The sequence below is a fragment of the Pezoporus flaviventris genome, unplaced genomic scaffold (genome assembly GCF_033815535.1).
Source record: "Pezoporus flaviventris isolate CSIRO_AGI_PZ_B2104156 unplaced genomic scaffold, CSIRO_AGI_Pfla_v1 ptg000025l, whole genome shotgun sequence".
Classification (NCBI taxonomy): domain Eukaryota; kingdom Metazoa; phylum Chordata; class Aves; order Psittaciformes; family Psittacidae; genus Pezoporus; species Pezoporus flaviventris.
The window spans coordinates 27,823,319-27,845,558 of record NW_026892573.1 but is presented as its reverse complement, the minus strand read 5'-3'; the positions used below and the strand labels follow the sequence as shown (position 1 = coordinate 27,845,558).

Here is a 22,240-nt window from a genome sequence, read left to right as displayed (position 1 = left end):
ACATCACTTCTCCATGTTCACCATAGCAGAAAATTTGTTCTTTAGTTCTGCATTTAATGTGTAGCATGGCAAGAGGTTGCCTCCAAGGAAGTGTGCAGACACTTCTTGCTGTACAACTCAAGTATTGTTAGTTTTTATTATCCTTTTATAGCATCATAAAAGTTCACAGTGCCCTTCGGTGGGTAATGGGGAGAATGAGTGGTGGGAAAATAGCACTTTAGGCAAGAAAAAATTATGAAGTCTCTTGTTGATGATGCTGAAAACAGTTACGGGTTAATACGTGTTTCATTGTGCTCTTTGCAGGTGCAAACATGGCCCGAGGCACAGATGCTGTAAACACTACGGAGATAATTGCATCTCATATTGTATTAAAGTAAGTGCAGAAAAAAGTTAAAATGACAAACACTGGCAAAGTCTTTAGTTGGAAAAAGCATATACTTATAGTGAGAAAGGAGCCTGTTACTCATTCTCCTTCTGTTGAAAATGCGACAAGCCTGAAAACAGGTTTTCTCAATTTAGGACGGGGTGGTGGTGGGGTTAAAGTTCCTGGTCTCTCAGATTAGCTGTAGTGAATGAATAACATACAAATGTGTGGGAAAACATGGGCTAGCAAGCAAGGAACTTGTTTAACTATGAGATGCACTTGAGGGCTGAGCCCACTTGTGGCTCCACCCGAAATCAGTCACTGGGAATGTGCTGCTCTGGCACGCTGCTGCCCAGCCCCATGCCCACTGCTCCATTATGTTATTTTAAGGGCTCAGGGTAATGAGAGATTGGTCACAGTTGCTGCTCCCAGGATGAACTATTCATGTTCAGTGGCATAATTCACCCTCTATCATTAATGTGATCAGTGCATGTTGCTGGATGGTAACATGACTACTGGATGACTACAGTAGCATGAATACTGGATAGAGATTTAGTTTGGCCGGCATTAGGTTGGCACAGGTGGTACCAACTGCTAATGCCTCTTTTAGGAGTTGGTAAGATTCCAGAAGATCTCCCATCACTTGAACATTCACCCATTTTTATATATGGAGCAGCAAAAAATGGATTTGAGGATCTTGAGATGCTTTTGATATCAATTACTTTCAAAAATAACTTCTTTAAATTAAAATTCTCCATACAATTAGTGTTATCTCAGAAGCAGTATGCTTAAATTTACCATCAGAAGAGAATTAGCACAACATTAGTTCATGTATGTTTATTAAAAACATCATTTTGTGTTGTATTAACTCTCCTTTTACACTTCAGTATATTAGCATACCACTGTGTAACATGGATATAAGATGTGCTGGAGTTGGTAGGATCTGAGATGGTGCTTAAGTGTTCTGCTGAATTACAATGAGAATATGCAGTGGAGCATTCATGAATAGTTTGGGGTAGTTACGTCACTTTCCTGTTGTAGCTATGACATATTTAACAGAGCCCAGATTAAGGTTATAGTTTTACAACCTCTCACCACCATCTCAATCCACTTAATGTCTCATTCCTGAGCTCTTTCATTCAAGGCGTAATGTCTCTGGGGACACAGACATTCCCTTTGCTTTGTGCTTGTGCAGTGCCTTGCCCAGTAAGTTTGCTGTTCAGTGCCTCCTGGCCTGCTTTGTCTCTCATTCCCTGAATGTTTATGTTTGGTCAGGATCCTCTGGGGAGCAAACATTCCCTGTGCCTTCATTTGCAGAGTACTCTATGTTTTTCCCATAGACATCAGTGTCTGGCCTTCATGATCAGTGTGCAAGACTGCAGTGGATATTATATTCAAAACAAAGAAGTGATTTCATGGGTTGGCATGCTGCGTTTCCAGATCTCTGCTGATAGTATCTCCTAGCACGCATCTTTTTCCATGGGTGCCTTGCTGTAACTTAAGTCTCTTGCACTTTTATGTAAAGTGCTGTCTTTCATTACTTAGTCATATTTTACTGTAATTAGTTCTTAACTACTGTTAGTCCAGGTTGCTTTCTGAGATTCTTACTACACTCACACAAAATCCTTATGCATTGTGCTGCATGCTCAGCAGTCAAATCTCTGTAACTCTCAAATCTCTTGTCACACTGTATTATTTTACAAGTGCAGTTAGAATAAACAAGTAAGATTTTTTGTTCAGCTACTAATGGAACTGATGCTCCTTCTCCATGGAAAACTGTCATGATCTGCTGGGGGAATAGTTTTGCATATGAGTAAAGAGATAGGTGATCTGACCAGTATGGAATATCATGAATTTGAAAGGCATATAAAACAGAAGGGTGACTGAGAAATAGGAACTAGTCTTGTTAAATTACTCTAGTTGAGAGACACAAATCTGATTTCAGGTTGTGAGTTCTTCAGTTACAGTAGACCAGCCCCACACTACTCTGTCCTTTCTTAACTGAGTGGGGAGATGTGTCAGTGATGAAAAGGAGAAAAAAAAAGGGGGGGATATTCAGGAGTCCTTGTCTTCTTTGGTTGTATATTCAGCATCATTTTTACGTTTCTCATACCCTTGGAAGGGGATAGGGGGAAAAGAAAATCCAAAAGATGACAGAGCTGAACTAAGTCTAAAGAAGGACATTTTTATAAGGCTGTTCTCTCTTTAGATAAACTATAGTTCATTCTTGGCCCAGTCTTGTATAGCATTTGAGTATAAATTATTCCTGACTGCAATAACATAATCAGAGAAATATCACTGAAGTGGCAGCCAGATCTTTGAATTTCCTGACTTTCTGGGGACTTGTTTTTAAATTATAAGAGAAAAAATTTTCTTCTGATGTATTTGGATTCTTAAAGATCCAAAATCCTTAAAGCATTTTCAGTTCTCTCTATGGCCGTTCCTGGAGTCGATCAGTAGTAACTGTCAGCTGTCACGAATCAAGCATGTTTTGTAATTCCATATCTGTAAGGGAACTTTCCAATCTAATAATGATCTGATGAGCTGCTCACTGCCAAAATTTCCCCTCCATGCTGTATTTTTCTGTACCGTTGAGCATCTCATCTTCTCATTATCACATCTGAGCTTTAATTGCCATTTCTTGCCTTTTTCCTTCTGCTTCACATTTAAATGCACATTAGGTAGTTGCCAGAATTCGTTATAGGTATTAAGTAACATTTAGTGATGTTACCACCTGATTTTATAGACTTTCTTTCACATTCTAAATACCTAAAGTGCTTCAGGTTTGTAAATGTCTGAAAAGAGCCACCAGAAGCAGTCAGAAGATAATTTTTCCTCTTTTGGATTCCACTTGATTATAATAAGGAGGCATTAGCCAACAGTAGTAGCCCAGTTGTCCATTTGTTCTGCTGATGCTGCAGATGACACCATATAACCCTCAGACCTTACCTAATGACCAAAGTGATAAAAAATAAATGAGATTATTTCCTGATTATTGTAGTCTCTGTCTTCTGTCTCTTGGAGAAACATGAGCTACTGTACAGCCTGAACACATTTTAGGTATCTTAACTAATTCCTAACACATTACAGCAGGTTTGGTACATTACTGAGCTCTGTTCATGTGCACACATGTGCTTTTCTGAATTCGAGTTATTGCCAGTATCTTGACTGTCTCAAAAAAAACAGAAGGTTTGTTTAATGGGTTTTGCAGATGTGGTTTCACCAGGCTGCTGCTTCTGGCTGAGCTGAGTCCCAACTCAAAAGTCTTTGTGGTGAAAGAGCTCTTAGCAGAGTTCTCTTCCCTCACTTATGTTTATTAGTGCCCTGTGTATCCTCTACTGTTTTCTACCTCCGTTATTACTTGAAATCTTTTTATGGAAGATAAAAGTTACTATATTTGATGTTAATTATAAGATGTAATACTTTTTGTTCCTCTGAAACAAACATCTGTGATAAGGATTCACCTGTTTGATGTAACGAGCTGCGGAGAAAGATGTTGTGCGCTATTTCTTGCTGTTTGGTGCCCGTCAAAACTAAACCTCAGTCCTTCAGTTCAGCTCTTATAAGAAGTGGAACTTCTTTATTCATAGCTACTGGGTTATTGGATGACGCAATATATTTTCTTTCGTTTGATTCTCATAAACCATTTCTTGACTAACAGGGAGAGTAACTGCTTCAGGAAGATGTTATTACTGGATGTTTAACAACAATAGAATTTTATGAACTCCATGGCGCATTATAAAGTTCTGTAGGAGGCAAAAATACTTTTGAGTTTGAAAGGTTGCTTGATCAAACCCTTTGCCAGCTGTATCTGGAATTGTTTCAGTGTCCCTGAGTATCTTCAGAAAATCATGAGCTTGGGGTGCCTGCTTTACTTGCTAATGGAGAGTGTACATAGTTTTCACATAAGACATCCTCCAAAGAACAGATTTAATTCAGAATGATTTGAGGAGTTCAGCCACGGGGTAAGAATAATGGTAGGAAGCTTTGGAGGAAGTTGCAAGAAACTGGGGAGAAGAATTTGGAAAGAAAAAGTCAGTGTGTTTTTGTGACACGATATAGAAAAGCAGATCTGTATCCAAGGTGCAGCAGTAAGAAAAATTCATTTTAACCACGTTATTCTTTCTCAGTAGCTCTGCACGTAATCTTCCTCTCAGTTTCACCCTTTCTCTTGCTACAGGCATCACTCAGCCTCCAGCTTGGTTGAGGGAAAGTCCATGAGCACGTGCCAAGCCACCAGGGTCACTTTCTAATTCTCACACTTTCTGAAAGTTATTTTTGCGGACTTTTCCCTCCTTTGGTGCTTTCTGCAGGCATCTGAGTGTAGAAGTGCTCTTTTTTTCCACCGCATTACTTTCCTATGTGTACCCGTTGTGGTTAAAAGCTGGTCAGTAGTCTGGAAATGAAGTCATCAGGATTGTTTCAAAGGACAGAATTTTAGAGGCAGAAGAGAAATAAGAGATTGTCCCTTGAGGCCTTTCAGATATTCACAGAAATTAAAGGAGAGTCAATTGACTGTGATTTTATTACCTTTGCTATTTTACAGGGGAATCGGGGAAAAAAGCCCTAATCTTGAGTTTGAAGATGGGGCTGCATTTTACACTGTGTCTGCAGAGTTGGGTTTTAAACTGCTTGAAGTCAAAAATAAGTACTTCTGTAGATGTTTCTGCTTTTCCTTTTCCTGTATTTGTGGTTTCTTACTACAAAATCTTTCTTTCTTTTCTCTAGGGCTTCATTAGGATGTTTAGCATCGGTTACCTGATCCAGTGTTGCCTTCGGATTCCATCCACCTTCCGGCATCTGTTTACACAACCATCCAGGCTACTTTCACTCTTCTACAACAAGGAAAACTTCCAGCTCGGAGCTTTTCTGGGATCTTTCGTCAGTATATACAAAGTAAGCTTAAAACATACAGAAATGACAAATGCCGTGGGTTTTATTTCACTTTTCAGAATGTCACAGAGATCTAAGTGTAGCCGCTGAATATTACTGGTAGTGTTTGCTCTACAGCAACAAATTCTATAGTATTGCAGTAATCATAGAATCATAGAAAAGTTAGGGTTGGAAAGGAATTTAAGATCATCAAGTTCCAACCCCCCTGCCTGGGCAGGGACACCTCACACTAAACCATATCACCCAAGGCCTCATCCAGCCTGGTCTTGAACACTGCCAGGGATCGTAAATAGAAAACTAGTCTTCTATTCTGTGTGCTGTTGCTATCATTTCTAAATAAACCAGATAGATTGTGCAGCATGGTATCAAGATCAGGAGTTAGGGTGTACTTCAGAGAAAGTGAATTGAGCAGTAGCAGCAGTGTTGCCTCAGAGAAGCCATTTGCAGATTGTTTTTGGCTCAAATATCTGGAATTCTAGCTTGACGCTAAATAGCAGGAGACTGCAGAACATATATCACATGCAGCTGAGGAGACACTTGGAAATGTACCCTTCTACACCATTATAAAATGACAGATTGCAAACTGATGGGCATTCACACAGCATTGTTGGGATTAATTAGATGATGTTTATTTATGCCAAAAGAGAATGTGGCAAAGCACACACCCTGAGGGAGAATATATTAAATAGTGCAGTGCTGAAGTGGCTTTTGCACTTTTATAGCCTTAATCACACATGTTGTTTTTCAACTGCCACTTCACTGGCTCTGTAGAGTTAAGATAATTCTGTATTATTGTGGAAGCTGAAATAATTTTGACGTCTTTTAAAAGCTTCACTTGCAAAGTGTAGTTTAGTTCTATAGATACTCATTTTACAAGGGTGGTGTGCTCTGACCTTTACTTACAGTAAGTAAAGGAGAGTATAGGAGCTGAAATGCAGGAGATTGCAAAGGAATACAAGAAAACACATTTTCATGTGAAGGTGGCCAAATACTGGAACAGGTTGCCCAGTGAGGCTGTGTAGTCTCTATACTCGGAGGTGCTCAGAACTCAACTGGAGAGGTTCCTGAGATACCTGCTCTAATTAGATCTGCTTCAGGCTGGAGCAGATGATCTCCAGAGGTCCCTTCCAACATAAATCATTCTTTGATTCCATGAAGAGCACACATTAGATGGATTAAAAGGCTGACACAAAGTATCAAGGTATCTCAAAGTAGACACCATTACTATAGTATTATATACTTTCTCAAAGTAGACATCATTGGACTGTCATATTGAACTTTATAATGTTCTGTCGGTGCCATCAGCCCTGGATTGAGCTTTACTAAGCGGATCTTGAACCATTAACAGAAATTTACCAGGGGTAAAATTTGGAGACAAAGTATGGCTTTCCAAAACAGTTGAACAAAACAATGCAGAGGATAAGGCAGATATGGAACGGTCCAGATCATTTGGTAACCTGCAGTCATCCAAATGAAATACATTTTAATATAGCCTCAGCCACAGTTACGCCTATTCTGGCCTGAACAATTGTGTATTGTTGTCTGTGTCAACTGTATCATGGTGTCTTTTAGCCATATGCAGGTTTAACTTTTTAGGTTAATATGTTTTCCTCGTTCCAGAATATATTAGATGTATGGAAAAACCTTGAGATGTTTGGTGTATAGTTGAAAACAGACTTTATCGTGGGAAAGTCTAGGCAAATACAGCAAATAAAGATGATGTGAATGCAAGATTAGCGTTGGAATTAGATTGGTATTCAAATTGGATTGATCTGCTGTCTGATTTTGAACATTCTCACATTACACAATTCATACTGTGGGTTATATTACTAGCCTATAGAGGAGTGTCTCTATACCTTATGAAAGAGAAATAACTAGGACTAATCCTGCTCTCTGTTCACCTACAGGGTACTAGTTGCTTCCTGCGTTGGGTACGAAACCTAGATGATGAGCTTCATGCACTTGTAGCTGGTGAGTCCATGAAAAGAAGTGTATATTGCCTCTGTTGGCACTTTGCCTCTTGTCTGTTCTCTCATTCCCTGTTCTGACTCCTGTGATGAAAATAGGACTCTGTATGTCAAGATTATGTCATGTTTCAGATAGCTTCAAATAAAGTTTCAATTAAAATTGTAAGGCAAATTCAGTCAAATGGTGTGGGTTTTATGGTCAGCTTCAAGGACTTTATACAAATGTAAACTTGTCCTTTATTTTCCAACTGTAGAGGTGTGAGTTTCAAATACTGACTCTTCCATATGCGACAGAAGACCCATTTGAAAGGATGGGCTCCACCGGATACAAAGAAGGAGCCTTTGCCATGAGATCTGTGTGTGGTGCAGGCCCTTCCTTGCTGTTTTTTGCATCTATCACATACTGGAACCTCAAGGGTCTCTCTTTGTGGGATGAGAGAGGAAATTTAATCCCTGAGCTACAGCTTTGTTTCAGGGTTTCAAAACTTCTCTTTTTAATAACAAAATCCATATTTTGGTGGACAGAACAGGTTGATCACTGAACTTTGTTGTAGCGACAGAAAACAATCTTGTGCAGTGTCTCCTGAGCTGACATACTGCTGTGTAAATCACAGTCTTAACAATCCTTTTGTTTTCTAATTGTTCCAGGGTGTCTAGCAGGAATTTCCATGATGTTTTACAAAAGTACTACTATCTCTATGTATCTGGCGTCCAAATTAGTAGAGGTAAGATACTACCTTTGTAACAGAGCTCTTTATTTCATCTATCCTTTCAAGGCAGAAAACCAAAATGACCTGCGCAGGCTTTGTTGGATGATTCCAGTATAATACAAAGCTGTGTGGCAGTGGTGTGTTTCAGTACATGTGTGCCAAGAGCAGTGCCTTTCTGTGGTCTCATTTCTTTCTTACTTTCTTTTCTGTGACTCATTTTAAAAGTCCTTTACCCACTGGTCTATGTATGTTCTCCATGAATTTTTTTAATCTCCTGATAGCCCTTTGCTTTGTAGCTTTTGCAGACTTTTTAAATCTGGAAGTTCCAAGAATTCTGCCAGAAACATAAATCAGACCTAGTCCTTAATTGCAGATTTATTGCCAAAAGCTACAGCTTCACTTCCTGCCTTTGTTCCCTAATTTTGGCATTCAACAGTCTGAGATAACTCAAAATAGCTTAGGTTTTAGTCTATAGCTGGAGCTGTTTGTCGGTTTACTTCAACTGATTGAATTCCCAGCTTTGCAATGAGCTTCGTTCTAATTACTGTTTTTCAGGCTTGAATTATGACTATGAACTTGTTCAAATGAGAAGCCCAGGGAAGAATAGAGTTTGTAGAGTGTGGATTCATTGATGAAACTTTGCTGACCAGTTTCTGATGTCTTACTGTGTTTTTTCCACAAAATCAGGACTTCGTCATGGTTATTTCCCCAACAGCACCACTGGAATAAGTTGGGAACTTTCTCCTATTATACATCATCCCTGAATCACAAAGCAGACCTCAAGGGCCTCGTGTCCTAGTGTTATTTATCCACCTCCACTACCAGAGCAGAATTCATTTCAAAGAATACAAAAAGAAGGAACCTTTATTGTTGTGAAGCATAAAATTAAACATAAAAAGGGAAGATATCCTCTGTTTATTCTTGCTTCTTGTAATCCTAGGCCAAGCTCTGAAGGTAGTTCGCATGTTCTGTAAAAGCAAATCTGAGTTATCCATATTGATTTAGAACACCAGTTGTAAAAAAAAACCAATATTATCTTATAATGCTGATGGTTTTCTCTGGACTTTGAGACATTGTGGCTGCAATGAAATAAGAAAAGTGCTGTATGTCCTTTCTTTCTTTTATCATCTTACGCAAGCCAAGGGTAACTGACCGAAGAGGCGTGTGCTGCTTTGGAAGGTCAAGCTGTGCTCAGGAAAATAAACTTTACATGTTTTCTCAGAAAGTAAAGTATGTGATTTCAAGCTGTTTAAGAACAGTGAATATTCACTTTGTTGGGATAGTTATTGCATTGTTCTTTTGCTTGTTTAAAATGAAGAATTCCACACAGCAAACGTTCCCTTTTTTTATCTCTGAGGTCTGTACTAGCCTTTTTTAACACCCAAAGCTGTTGCTAGGTCCTGTTCTGTGCATTAATAGCCTCTCACTTTATTGACCTTGGGTAACATCTGTTATCCATCTCCATCAATGTCACATTTCCGGACATACACAGAAATACAGGGGTGTAAGTTAGTAATGTTGACATGGTTTTTTGAAAAGGTAAAATAAGAGTTAAAAAGCTACTTTAACTTTATTTCGCTTCATTCAGTATTTTTTTGTTTATTTTTATAGACTATATACTTCAAAGGCATTGAAGCAGGGAAGGTTCCCTATTTTCCTCATGCAGATAGCATCATCTATGCCATTTCCACGTCGATATGCTTTCAGGCAGTAAGTATGATGTTCTTTATGTCAAATGCTGAATGAAATGAGGAGCACAGGGTTACAGTGATTCCAGCAAGTTGCAGTGAATCAGGGCTCCTGCTTTTGAGTGTCATTGTGGGGAGATAATTTCTAGGACTCACATTTCTAATATGCTTGTAGCTGAATACATTATAGAAAGCACTGAATTCTTTGGAAAGGTTCTTCAAATACATTGACCTAGAGGATGAATGTAAATGCATGGACTTTCATAAGCATATGAAAGGACAGTTTGTCAAGGAGACAAAGAGTATATTGTAGTATTTTAATACCCCTAAACGTTTTAATACCCATAAAAGTTTTTAATCAACTGGAAGTTTTCACTTGAAGCTAACTTGAAGTTGCCGAATTGAAAAAATCTGCCAAAGTTAATAAGGAAGTCTGAAGGTTTATGTTCAGACAAGCTGTAGTTATCATCGTTTGCACTTCCCAAGTCAGTTGCATACCTTCAGCTTCAGTTCACTTATCAGCTGCATCAGCTGGAAGGTTCCTTTTCAGTGGCACCCAGATTACTCTTCTATTCTACTACATCTCTCCATTTCTAGACCTGCTGCTGAAACATCCCACTTCATGTTTACTGGACCTCCATAACGATGTGTATTTTTTGTACCCCTCAATATAGTATAAAATGACCCTAAAACAGTCTTCTGTGCTTAACAGCATAGTGCCACTCCTCCTCATTGCTCCCAAAGGGAATATCTCTCATTCTAGTATCAAAGAGAATTGATATTTTAATGCTTGGGATGTGCCTAAAGATCTGCAGCACTGAGATCTCCAAAATAACGATTGGCAAGGACTGTCATATCAGGCTAACAGAAATAATGTTCGTATGAGAAAAGAGGAAAGGATTTTTCATTACTTAATAACTGATTGGAAAAAGACTCTAAGAATAGAAGTAAATTGGTAGGTTTAGGAGGGAGGAAGGAAGGAAGGGTAAATTAGCAAAGGGATCTGTGCTGAGACATTTGTTACTCACTATATTCATAAGTGACCTGGAAAAGTAATGAAATATAAGACAAGGGTTTTGTTTATATATCATTATTTAAGATACGTAACATGATATATAAAGGAATGGAAGATCACAAAATGCAGTGTGGCATAAATTAGTAGGTAAATTTGGCATCCACAAGTGCAAAATTGTGTGTGTAGGAATAATAAGGATTATTGCTGCTTTCTCTGCAATGAGATCTAAGTTATCTGCCACCACTTTTGAAAGTCAGTCTTGTGGGAATATTGGTATGCTGGTGGTGGGCATAGAGAGCGTTGCATTCAGCTGTGGACTGCTTGTCTGGTGGTAACTCTGGCCATTGGCAGGTGATCACAGCTGCTTTCAGACCATGAATTAGGAGATGATGTTTTAAAAATTAAATACATATTTGTATTCCATGTAATACATATCCATATATATATCCATAACTATCCTTTCACTGGGTTTGGCAACGTTCTGTAGCAGCTGAATCTTTTCCCTGGCACTCAGCAGGCTCTGACACAGTTCTCTCCTTGCAGGCTGTCATGGAAGTTCAGAACCTGAGACCTTCATACTGGAAGTTTCTTCTACGACTAACAAAGGGCAGGTATGTAGTCAGGGGTATGTTATGGCTTGTCCAAGCACATCACTGATCACACTTAGCTTTCCATGTCATTCACTGTCAACAGCAGAGTGGTAGTAGTACATATGGGCTAATTTCCTGGGTACTTACTTTGCTTTTCAACTGGTTTCCAGTCTGCTGGAAGTTCTTTGCTGCTAAAGTGACGTTGCTGGGTTTAGTCTCATGACAGGAGCAAAGACCTAAATCTAGTTAAGACTATTTAGCAGACAAGGGTTTTGCTTGAAGCCTTTTTTATCTTTTAGTTCACTTGGAGGGTGGAATGCTTTCAGATTTCAGTGGAAAATGAAGAATTCAGTAACTATACAGGCTAAAGAAATCACGTAGTATGTGCAGTGGTTGCCAACATGGTATTAGTAGTAATGTTTAAAAGCATTACTAGAAATGTCAGAGTATTTCCTAAGAATACTTTGAAGATTCATTAGGGCTTTTTTATAGGCCATTTATTTAAATTCAGAAAGGCATCTTTTTTCCTTCCAAAACTAATGAAAAATTTCCACCTACTATAACCATAAATTTACCCTTTAATATCTTACTGGATATTTTTCCTCTTATTTGCTGCAGGGATCTAAAATGCTGACTCTTTAAAATAGGTTTTGCTGGAACTGATTTCTAAAAATACAGTTTAGTGAAGTGTACACTGTTACTCTGATGTGTAAGGAATCAGTGCAAACATCAGGAGCAAGGCATCCAAATCTCAGTGTAGATCAGGTTAGGAATGGGATTATACAAGGTAACATCTGTCATGACAGTGGGCTCTCCAGACTATAAAAGCAGAAGTGAAATCAGAACCCAGTCCCTGGAACATGTTGAAGCTACGCTCCCCGTGGCACAGCACACTCTTAGCTGGACAGATGGTGACTGGGTACACTGCTAGACATCGTAGGCACCTTTTGGGATGCTTGGAGGCACCCTGCAGGCAACCTCTGAGGCCATACAGACACGGTACAGGGGTGACATCAGTGCAGATGTCCAATTTTGGCTGCATTTTTCCCTGTTTTCCTAATCTTAAAATTGCTTTAATTGAAACAGAGGAGGGTAAAGAAATTCTTTTCTGCTTATTCTTTTATCTGAAGCAAGTTTCTGTAATAGTAATTTTGACACTCCATAGAGGTGATTTCTTTTGACATTCCGTAGGTCTTTCATTCTACAGTTTTGAATGTGAAATGAAATGGAAATAAGTTGTAACACCTGTAAAATTGTTACCCTGACATGGACAAGCACGGACAGAGTTTGCTCTGCTGGCACAAGAAAGAAAAGTAGTGTTTTGTTTGACTTTTCTTTGTGGAGTCAAAAGTAGAATAAGACTCTCCCCTTTGTCACAAGTGTGTTCTATAAAGTACATCTACACAAAGCACTACTAAACAGATATGTCGGATGTGGTTCCTTTTTAATCTTTATTGCCTGAGAGGAAAACTTGCAATCTCTAAACAGTGCAGGCCTGTTTAATAAGATTTGGGTGGTGTTCCATGACATGAAATCATTTCAACAATACTTCCACTCTTTTTCATAATTAAATGATTAATCCATTCCTGCCTTCATGTCTCTTCCAGGTTTGCTGTCATGAACAGGAAAGCTTTAGATGTATTTGGTACCGAAGCATCTAAGTACTTCAAGGATTTCACACCTAAGCTTGACCCAAGATACACTGTTGTACCACCAGAGCTACCGCTGGAGTTGTCTTGAACACGACAGTGTATCTTGTCATTGAATGTGATCAGCTTTTTGTCCTGAGAAGTTAATTAACTTAACAGTCATATATATGGAGGAGGGCTTGGGCTCCACTTCAGTATTATTTCAATGAGAAATGCTTTTTACCAATCAAAAGTACTGAAGCTTTGCAGGAAAGTGTGGCTTAATGATTAAGCCCCTTCCATAGACAGAAACTATTTTTGGATGACTGTAGTTGGTTGGCAGTCTGGTAGATTCCTGGATGAATTAAACAAATGAGTAATATATTTAGAGAAGTAAAATATAAAGTATCCATAACAACTTCCAGAAAAATCTGTAATTCACAGTAGTAAAACTAAAAGTAATTCTTAATTTAGAAAGGAAGACAAGTGGCATAGTTTAGGTCCAGAATTTTGGCTGATCTTATAGCTGTTGCAGTCAGGTAGAAATGCCTCCTTGGATTTCTAAATTGTGTCACTGCCTACTGGTTATTTAAAACAGCAGTACTTTTACACAGCTGTAGCTGCAAAATAAGGGATTCCTCTGGAAATCTGTGAATCCCACTGGCAATGCGGATAACAGAGAAGGCAAGTGGGAAGGCAATACCAGCTGCTGCTGCGTGGCAAGGAGCAGGGGGTGTGGTGGTTAGGATCTGCCAAGTGGAAAAGGACAGAAGCAGTGGAGGAAGGAATGAAACGTTCTGGGCTCCGAGATGGTGCTGGGAACAGCCGGCAGTTCCAGACCTAAAAAAAGCAAAGAACAAAACAAAACTCCCCCAAAATACATCGAAATGAAATGTTTGTTTTTAAAGGGCTTGACACTGTCGCTTTCGATGGCGCATGGGGTTGTTTGTCAAGCTGCAGCGCCAGCCAGCATTTCAAGTGTTTCTTTTAAAGAGAGCTGACCCCCTGAGGTGAGACTCAGAGAATGGTTTTGATGGTCGTTTTAATAGGGTTTTTATCTTGTACTTGGTGGAAAGTGGTTTTCCATCAAGCCATCAGACATCCACGACTGAGACAGTTACATTCAGTTTAATGGGGTACTCAGTGCAAATAACTACCTGCACAAATTCCATCTCAATTTTACCCTGAGTATTCCTACAGATAAGAGCTTGTGTTCTAAAGCAAGACCTTGACTTGCTAATTGCTGCTTATTTTTGCTTTTTGGGGCTCTTTTTATATTAGAATCCATTCAGGTGATGCTGAATGGTGTTCGTTACCTAGAGCTTAATGAAAAGATGAACTATATTCACATTCAACTGAAGAGAGACCAGGTAAGCCAGGGAGTGGAAATTGCAGTAGGTTGCATGTGTTTTAAAAAGAAAAAAGAACAAGAAATCAGTATTTTATTGGGAGTCTTTGTCAGATGATATGAATTGGATTAATGAATAGAATCTCTGTCTTGTAATACAGCTCTAAGCGTATTTTAATTCCCACTAGTTTTCTTCTTACTGAATATACGGTAATTTTCATCAGATTTGTAGGAATGTGGTGAAAATCATACCAGTCTGTGCACAAAACCTGCTTCTTCATCAGCTACTGCAGCAGTGATGCTTTATCGCTGGTACTAAAGGTGCTTCATCCTTTCAAACAGCAGTTGTCCAAGTTAGTGTGAATAAAGTTCTGCAAGCTAGTTTGTATGCAGTATCTTATTGCTTGAAATCTTACCTTAAAATTCCTCAAAAGGAAATAAAGAGTTAATTCAACAAGAACTTTTAAAGGATCGTAATAGGTTTGTAGTGTTTTTCCACTGGAATATGGTCTGAAATATTTGATCTTGTAAAGTCTGAGAAGTTATATATTTTAGGTAATATGTTAGAACTCACACACTATATTATGAATACTTTGTAGTGTAACTATGTACCATTCCCAAATGTAAAGATATTTTATAGATGGATTCATTTTCTTCACTGGAATGACACTTGTGATTGTTTCTCTATTTGAAGTAAGAAAAATCCAAGTACTACATCTCAGCAGCTAAACAACAGTTCTGTCTGCGTTCTCCTGCTTCCAAAATCCACAGTCCTCGTAGCGAGTTATTTTTGTGTAATATAAAAAGTTATAAATTATTTTTATTCAGATCAAGTATATGTAAGAGGAAAAAAAATAAAGTCCTAATGTTTTTCCCAATAATAAACAGTTGCTGCTTGAAAAAGTGACTTTTTGTCTAGGTTGTTGCTAATAAGCCATCTGGAGTCATAAGTGAAGGCATATTGATAGTGAAGGAACACCAGGAAGGTGGTTGAGCATGCAAATCGTGTGGATGCATTACAGAATATAGTCCTAGCACAGTTTAAGCGAAGAGGTAGTGCCAAAAGGGACAGCTTCAGCTCCATGCTTCCACAGGTAATCATGCACTGTGGGTGGAGGTTATGTCATGTTTCCTTGTTGAGCAGAGGAGCCCCAAGCTGATGATGAAGGCCATGGAAGGCTACATGGCTCTGGCTCTCCCCATGACTGAAATAGCAGTGATTCCTCCCACTGGATGTGGCACAGCTCTCTGGGGACTTGATCATATGATGGGTGTCTGTTCAAAAACATCAACTTTCTTACAAGTAGAAGGTGATTTTGTAAAGAGGAATACAGAGGGACACTTGGGAAATGGTGGGGCAACCTGGAGAAGTTCAGTTTAGGTTGCCTGTAAGGAAGAAATTCTTCACTGTCATGGTGGTGAGGCACTGGCACAGGGTGCCCAGAGAAGCTGTGGCTGCCCCATCCCTGGCAGTGTTCAAGGTCAGGTTGGACAGGCCTTGGAGCAACCTGCTCTAGTGGAAGGTGTCCCTGCCCGTGGCAGGGGTTGGAACTGGATGGAACTGGTGTTCAGTTCCTTTCCAAGCCAAACCATTCTATGATTCTAAATGCTGGTCTGGAGGCTTCCTTTTCCAGATTCGTGTTTATAAGCAGTAAGCCCTTCACCAAGGAGACTGTCATTTCCTTCACTCCAGCCTTTGCTCTGCACCTGGATGAATCCAGCACTGGGAGTACTTACAAGTGACTGTTTGGGGGTCTCACTTTCACAAGTCAATTCCAGTTGCAAAACAGACATGTTTTCTCTCACTCCTTTGAGGATACAGTGGCATAATTTGATACTTTCTATTGAGCCACTTACAATTTAGTTTCGTGTGCTTACAGTTTAGTAGAAGATCCTGAATGTTCTGTTTATCCTATAGGTACTTTTACAGGAAGATCTGAGGAAAGGATGTATTTTGTAAGGAGCCTAAAATTGCCGTTACGGATGTTCTGACAAAGTCATGCCTCGTTCTCCCTTGCCATTATCCCTGTTGAAATGGATTGCTTCACTCGGGACAGAGAACTCACCTTTTGCAGGTGATGGATTACATCCTTCCATCCCCTTCAAACACGATGCTCGTTTTACCAACAGGCTCCTTTGAACAAGGAAACAGAAACGTGAATTAGAGCCCGCTTTGATCTTAAGGACTTCTTTTTCCTGGCACAGCCCCGCAAGTTTTCCACTTGCTAATTAAGACAGAGAGTGGTCAGAGGAATTCCAGCTATTAATGCCAAGGCTTTACCCAGGCTTGGAAATCCAGGAGGACGATTAATCTCACACTGGAGGAATCCAGTCGATGCTTTTTCCCCTCAGCTGCTACAGCGGAGACACAAAGAACTGCCATGGCTGTTGGGAGTAGGAGCCGAAGGGACTGGTCTCAAGGCTGCTTGAAGGTGACAGAAGACCCGATCACACAGGGTCAGGGACAAAACAAAAGCTTTTCTTCTGTGTTTCCCTGTTATTTTAAAGAGTGAAGTCCTGCTTTCCCACTGCAGGCAGTAACAGCTTGTGAGAAGGGGCAGACAGGGCTGGGGTGAACAGACATTAAGCTGCTGCTGCTTGCACCCTTTTGATATGGACTTCAACAGAGTTCTGACCAGCCCGGAGATGTTTTGCTCATTGTCTATTGGCTGTGAATAATAAATAAACAGATAATCAGGTATTTCCAGCCCAGGTCACTCGTGATTATATTCCCAACCTAATTTAATAGAATCATAGAATCAGCTGGGCTGGAAAAGACCTTTAAGATCATCAAGTCCAACTGTTGCCTAGCACTGCCAAGGCCACCACTAACCCATGGCACTGAGGGCCACATCTATGCGGTGTGTGAACACTTCCAGGGACCATGACTCCAGCACTGCCCTGGGCAGCCTGTTCCAATGCCTGAGCCATGCTATCAGTGAAGAAATTGTTCCTAATACCCAGTCTAAACTCCCTGGTGCAGCTTGAGGCCATTTCCTCATCCTATCACTTGTTACTTGGGAGAAGAGACCAACCACTGGTCTGATTGTCTCAAATCACTGATGTCTCAAACCGTCTTGCACCAAAATGCTTGGATACAAACAGTATCATAAACAGTTTGAAACCAGGGCAGAAACTGACCCTCTGGTTCACCCATGACATTTTCTGTGTGATGCCCATAGCCTTGTTGGAGGGGACAGCTCTGCTGGCCATGCTGCCTGCACAGGGGTGAGCTCCTCTTGGTCTTGTCTACATCTCTGAAGGCACATGGCCTTGATTCCTCAGCCGGCATACCAGGGGTGATGGAGAAGGGGCCTTGAGCAACCTGGTCTGTAATGTAGGGGCATTGGAACTGGATGAGCTTAAGGTCCTTTCTGACCTGAACTGTTCTGTGGTCAGGTGCCACTGTCCCTCAGACACAGCCTTTAGAGCAACCAAGCTCTGTCCTCACTTGGTCCCAAAAGCAAAGCAGTGTTGCTCATGCAGGGGCTATCAGGGAAGTGAAATGTGACTTGATGACTGCTTTGTGTCTGCAGGCTTAAAAGGAGCAGAAGTCATCAACATTCATTCATGTTTTTCTGGATGGCACCGTCTTCATCTGCCCACTTACAGCTTGCGGAAATCAGTGCAGGAAACCTGTGGCCTGCAAGCACAACCTCCACATCATCAAGCCCAAGGCCATTTTCCACCACAGGCTTCCTCTGACGTCTTGCAGTCTGTTCATCAAGGAGTCAACCTGGCTGCTTAGATCACTCCTGGTGCACTGGACTGAGCCAGACTGGCTGCTGTGGTCAGAAACGTGCCCAATGGCCTCCTGCAACTTGCAGCATGCAGAACAAAGCTGCACTGATGGAAAGCCTCCTTTGATATCTTTGATATCCCTTTGATAGTGCTTTTCATGTGTTGGCCTGCCTGGAAGTGTGGCTCCATGGAGTCTCTGGTGATCGGTTGCTTTGTGAGCACAACCTTGGGCTTCGTGTTCACTGTTCTGTAGCTCCAGATAGGTTCAAACTGAAACAGGAGAAGTTTAGATCGGATATAAAGAAGAAGTTCTTTAATGGTGCTGAGGCACTGGCACAGGGTGCCCAAGAACCTGTGGCTGCCCCATTCCCGGCAGTGCTCAAGGCCAGGTTGGACACAGCCTTGGGTGGCATGGTTTAGTGTGAGGTGTCCCTGCCCATGGCAAGGGGTTGGAACTTGATGATCTTAAGGTCCTTTCCAACCCAAACCATTCTGTGATTCTACGACTCAATAGAAGGAGCCTGAAAAACAGCCTTTGCAGTGCTCCTGTGGGAAGCTCTATGCCGAAGGCTTGCTCACCTCTCCGTCCCCCTTCACCCCTGTGGTTCAAACCCACAGTAACCTACAGCCACGGAAGACTATCTGCATCCCTGCTCCAGGCCATGTCAATCCAAAGATGACCCAATGGGTCAAGTGCAGCCGAGAACAGCAGCAGTGGGGCTGCCTTCCTCAGCCAAGGATGTGTTTGACCATCACGCTGGCTTTGATCTGTGCACAGACAGGGATGCCGGGCAGGAATTGCTGCTTTCTCCAGCAATCATAACACCACTCAGCATGGGATGGATTTCTGATTCCATGAACTACTTCTGAATTACTTTGCTGTAATAAGTTGGGGTGGGAGGAGACTCTTCTCGCTGAGATGAGTCCAAATAAAACAACGTGTGTAGCAACAGAGTAATCTTCCTGGCAGCCTGAGAAAGCTTGTCCCACATTATCAATCCTTAGCTCAGGTCCTTAGACCAAATCTGTCTTGGAGCTCTTGATCTTCAGTATTCTGTGCTATAATGCAACAGTGACCTTTTCTTGCTGTGTTGGGAAGTGTTAGAATCATAGAATGGTTTGGGTTAGAACCTCAAGATCATCCAGTTCCAACCCCCTGCCATAGGCAGGGACACCTCACACTAAACCATGTCACCCAAAGCTCTGTCCAAGACTTGATAATTTAAGCACTTTACGCCATCATAGGATCTCCCTTCGCTCCAGTCCCTGTCTCCTCTCATGGGTGGGAACTTAGGCCAGACTCCCACCTTTATGAGTCTCATTCTCCATTTTTGGAGCATCAGCCTCAAAACTTGCTCTTGTGCTGTTTTCAGGTGTGAAGATCCCTGAGCACCTTCTGTGCTGCCGCTTCTCCTGCAGGGATAGCGCTAAGCAGCCTCCTGCCTCCCACATGCCCAAGGGGATGTGTGGGTCCCTTTGCCAAGGCCAGGTCCCTGAAGCACCCCAAAAGCTGTCCTGAGGGAACAAGGTTTGTCCCATGCAAACCCCTGGCCATGTCCCAGGACCTGCTGGCTGTGCACTGTTTGGTCCTGGCCAGCAAAAGCCAAGGAGCTTGCCAGTGACTTAGCACTTAGAGCCTACTCATTCCTGGCCCAGCAGCATCCCCACAACACTTCAGCTTATGGGTATGGATGCAGCATTGATGTATGGGTAAGGACAGTAGCTCCTGCACCGCCAGTACTGCTGTGGGGCTGCTTCTGTGCTCATTGCAGAGCTGAAAGCAGTGACAGGGGCTCAGCACGGAGGCAGTGATCTGCAGAGATTTTGTTGTGATTTAGGAGTTCAAATCCTGGTGCCTTGTCAAGGCAAGGCTTTGTCCCTTTGTTTGCACAGGAAGCTTCTGATTCCCAGACACTGCTCGTTGCTATTGCAGGGGAGGAAAGTGAGTCATGGAGCTTCCTATTGGCCTGAGGAGATATGCAGAGATATTGCTTGTGAGGGACTCTGCCCGGACGGGAGCGCCTGGCAATGAGGGAGAAGTTGGACGAAGAGCTCTTGGATTCATTGGCATGGCTGAAAACCAACTGCCTCAACCAGCAATGGACATAAACATGCTCATCTTGTGGGCAGTCATTCTAGGGGGGTGCAGTGCTGCTTTGTCAAGGAGCAGGATTAGGCAGGGTGATGTGTGTTTTATAGCTTTAACCATAACTCAGTACATGGACAAAGCCGGGGAGGAAACCGGATGTGTGCAGAGGGAAGATGGATGTTCCTGTTTCCCCTTGGTCTACCCTGGAAATCACTGCTGATTCCCAGGAAGTTTACAGGCTTCTGTTTGTTTTGTTGTCAGAACCGTACTAACCACGCTGCAGGGAACAGTGAGTACCAGGCAGGGCCAGGCATGGGTGTCCTAGGGCAGTAGATGCATCTCTGCCCTCCCTCCTCAGGCAGAGACCTTCCTAGAGGTGATAACGTGGCAGAGAAGGAGCGTTTTTGTTCTCCAGAGGGGTATCTTCAGCCTCCTGAGAGGATGTACTGCAATGGCCAGATGTGGGTCTGGTGGCATTTTGACTTCCAAGCAGCTTCTCTGCTCCCATCAGCATCCTTTTACTGCTTTTCTTTAAACAAAAATGGCTTTTTTGACTTCAAGCTCAAGAAATGAAGGAGGAAAACGAGTCACTACCATGTAAAGGAAACAGCCCCTCCTGGTATATATACAATCTGATGATGGGCTGGATGGGCTCATGTTAACCTCCACATGGAAGACAGTACGTTTTGTGCTAAGAAAACCAAGAGGAAGTTAAAACTGTGCCACCTCCTTGGAGACAGGGACTTGAGAGGAAGGGCTCTGAGTACAAGTTGTTTGTAGGCATTTGCCATTTCTAACATCTCTTGTGAGCTTCCACTGGGGAACAAAACAAGCAAAATGCAAGACCTCCCTCCCTGAACCTCTGGAAGGATCCTTTATGGATTCCTACAAAATCCAGGGATGACCTTCTAGAAAACTGATGGAGCAACGGAGCCAGACCCAATTCCTCCCACCCTGGAGATCAGGCTCCCTGAGGTGGTCTCAAGGCAAGCAGCTGACCAGTGAAACACCCTGACCCAATATACACGACTGGAAATGCTTGCAAGATCCTCTGTAATACCATAAAGGAGGAAGGAAAAGAAGAAAGAAATGGAAATAGCAGACAGAAATGAAATAACAATAGAGCAAGCCATTGCTGTCTGTGCAGGGCAAGACCGGGCAGGCCAGAAGCGAGCAAGCTTGCTGGTGACAGGAAGAGGAGAAACAGGAGAAGTGAATCGTGTTTATGTAGGTGCCAATCAACTTGGACAGATGTTCAGCTGAGGCAAATCAAACCCCGAGGAGGAACTTAATCACTGAATGGGCAGATTAAGAGCCAATATGGTGTGGCAATAATTGGAAAGATATGATTTCCTGGTTCCCGTGGGAATGTGAGCTGGGAGACTCCGTGGCAGTTGCTGTCAGCAGCATCTATTCTGAGTTGACCCCAAGTGCCAGGTTACAGCAGCCCAGGCTGGGAGTACATGGGCTCCAGGAGCAGCTGAGCCCACTTGTCCAAATTAGCCCATTACAGGCATCCTGCTCTCTTCCTTAGAGGCACCTCCTGTATGGAGACAGGCTGAGGAAGTTCGGGCTGTTCAGCCTGGAGAAGAGAAGGCTGCGTGGAGACCTCATAGCAGCCTTCCAGTATCTGAAGGGGGGCTGTAGGGATGCTGGGGAGGGACTGTTCATTAGAGACTGCAGTGACAGGACAAGGGGTATCGGGTTAAAACTTAAACAGGGGAAGTTTAGATTGGATATAAGGAGGAAGTTGTTTACTGTTAGGGTGGTGAGGCACTGGAAGGGGTTGTCCAGAGAAGTTGTGGATGCTCCATCCCTGGCAGTGTTCAAGGCCAGGTTGGACACAGCTTTGGGTGACATGGTTTAGTGTGAGGTGTCCCTGCCCATGGCAGGGGGGTTGGAACTGGATGATCTTAAGGTCCTTTCCAACCCAAACCATTCTATGATTCTAAGGCAAGTTCCTGAACAGAACTCTTTAAACAAGCAAAGTCTGAGTCCCTTTCTCCCCTTACAGCTCTGTGAGCAGTTGGGTGGCTTCTCCCAGTCAATTTCTGCAGCACATGGCCAAGTCTTGAGCCACAATTAGTCATGATGACAGAGCTCTTGTTCCAGGGGAGATGGGGAATTTGAGGGGATTTAGGGCACATGTCTGGAATTCAGCATTAGGGAATAATTGTTGCACGCAGAAGGTTCCTTCTGGAAACCTT

The 22,240-nt window shown here is 42.0% G+C and overlaps 1 protein-coding gene across 1 annotated transcript in view; it reads left to right on the top strand.

The window, feature by feature from the left end:
* The window catches only part of TMEM135 (transmembrane protein 135), a 163,078-nt gene extending 149,576 nt beyond the window's left edge, over positions 1-13,502 (top strand). Inside the window, exons 9-15 of the mRNA XM_061457995.1 lie at positions 304-373; positions 5,093-5,260; positions 7,165-7,228; positions 7,873-7,949; positions 9,546-9,644; positions 11,181-11,248; positions 12,835-13,502. Of these exons, the coding sequence (XP_061313979.1) occupies positions 304-373; positions 5,093-5,260; positions 7,165-7,228; positions 7,873-7,949; positions 9,546-9,644; positions 11,181-11,248; positions 12,835-12,967 (679 nt within the window). The 3' untranslated portion in view covers positions 12,968-13,502. The remainder of the gene's footprint in view (positions 1-303; positions 374-5,092; positions 5,261-7,164; positions 7,229-7,872; positions 7,950-9,545; positions 9,645-11,180; positions 11,249-12,834) is intronic.
* The last annotated feature ends 8,738 nt before the right edge of the window (positions 13,503-22,240 follow it).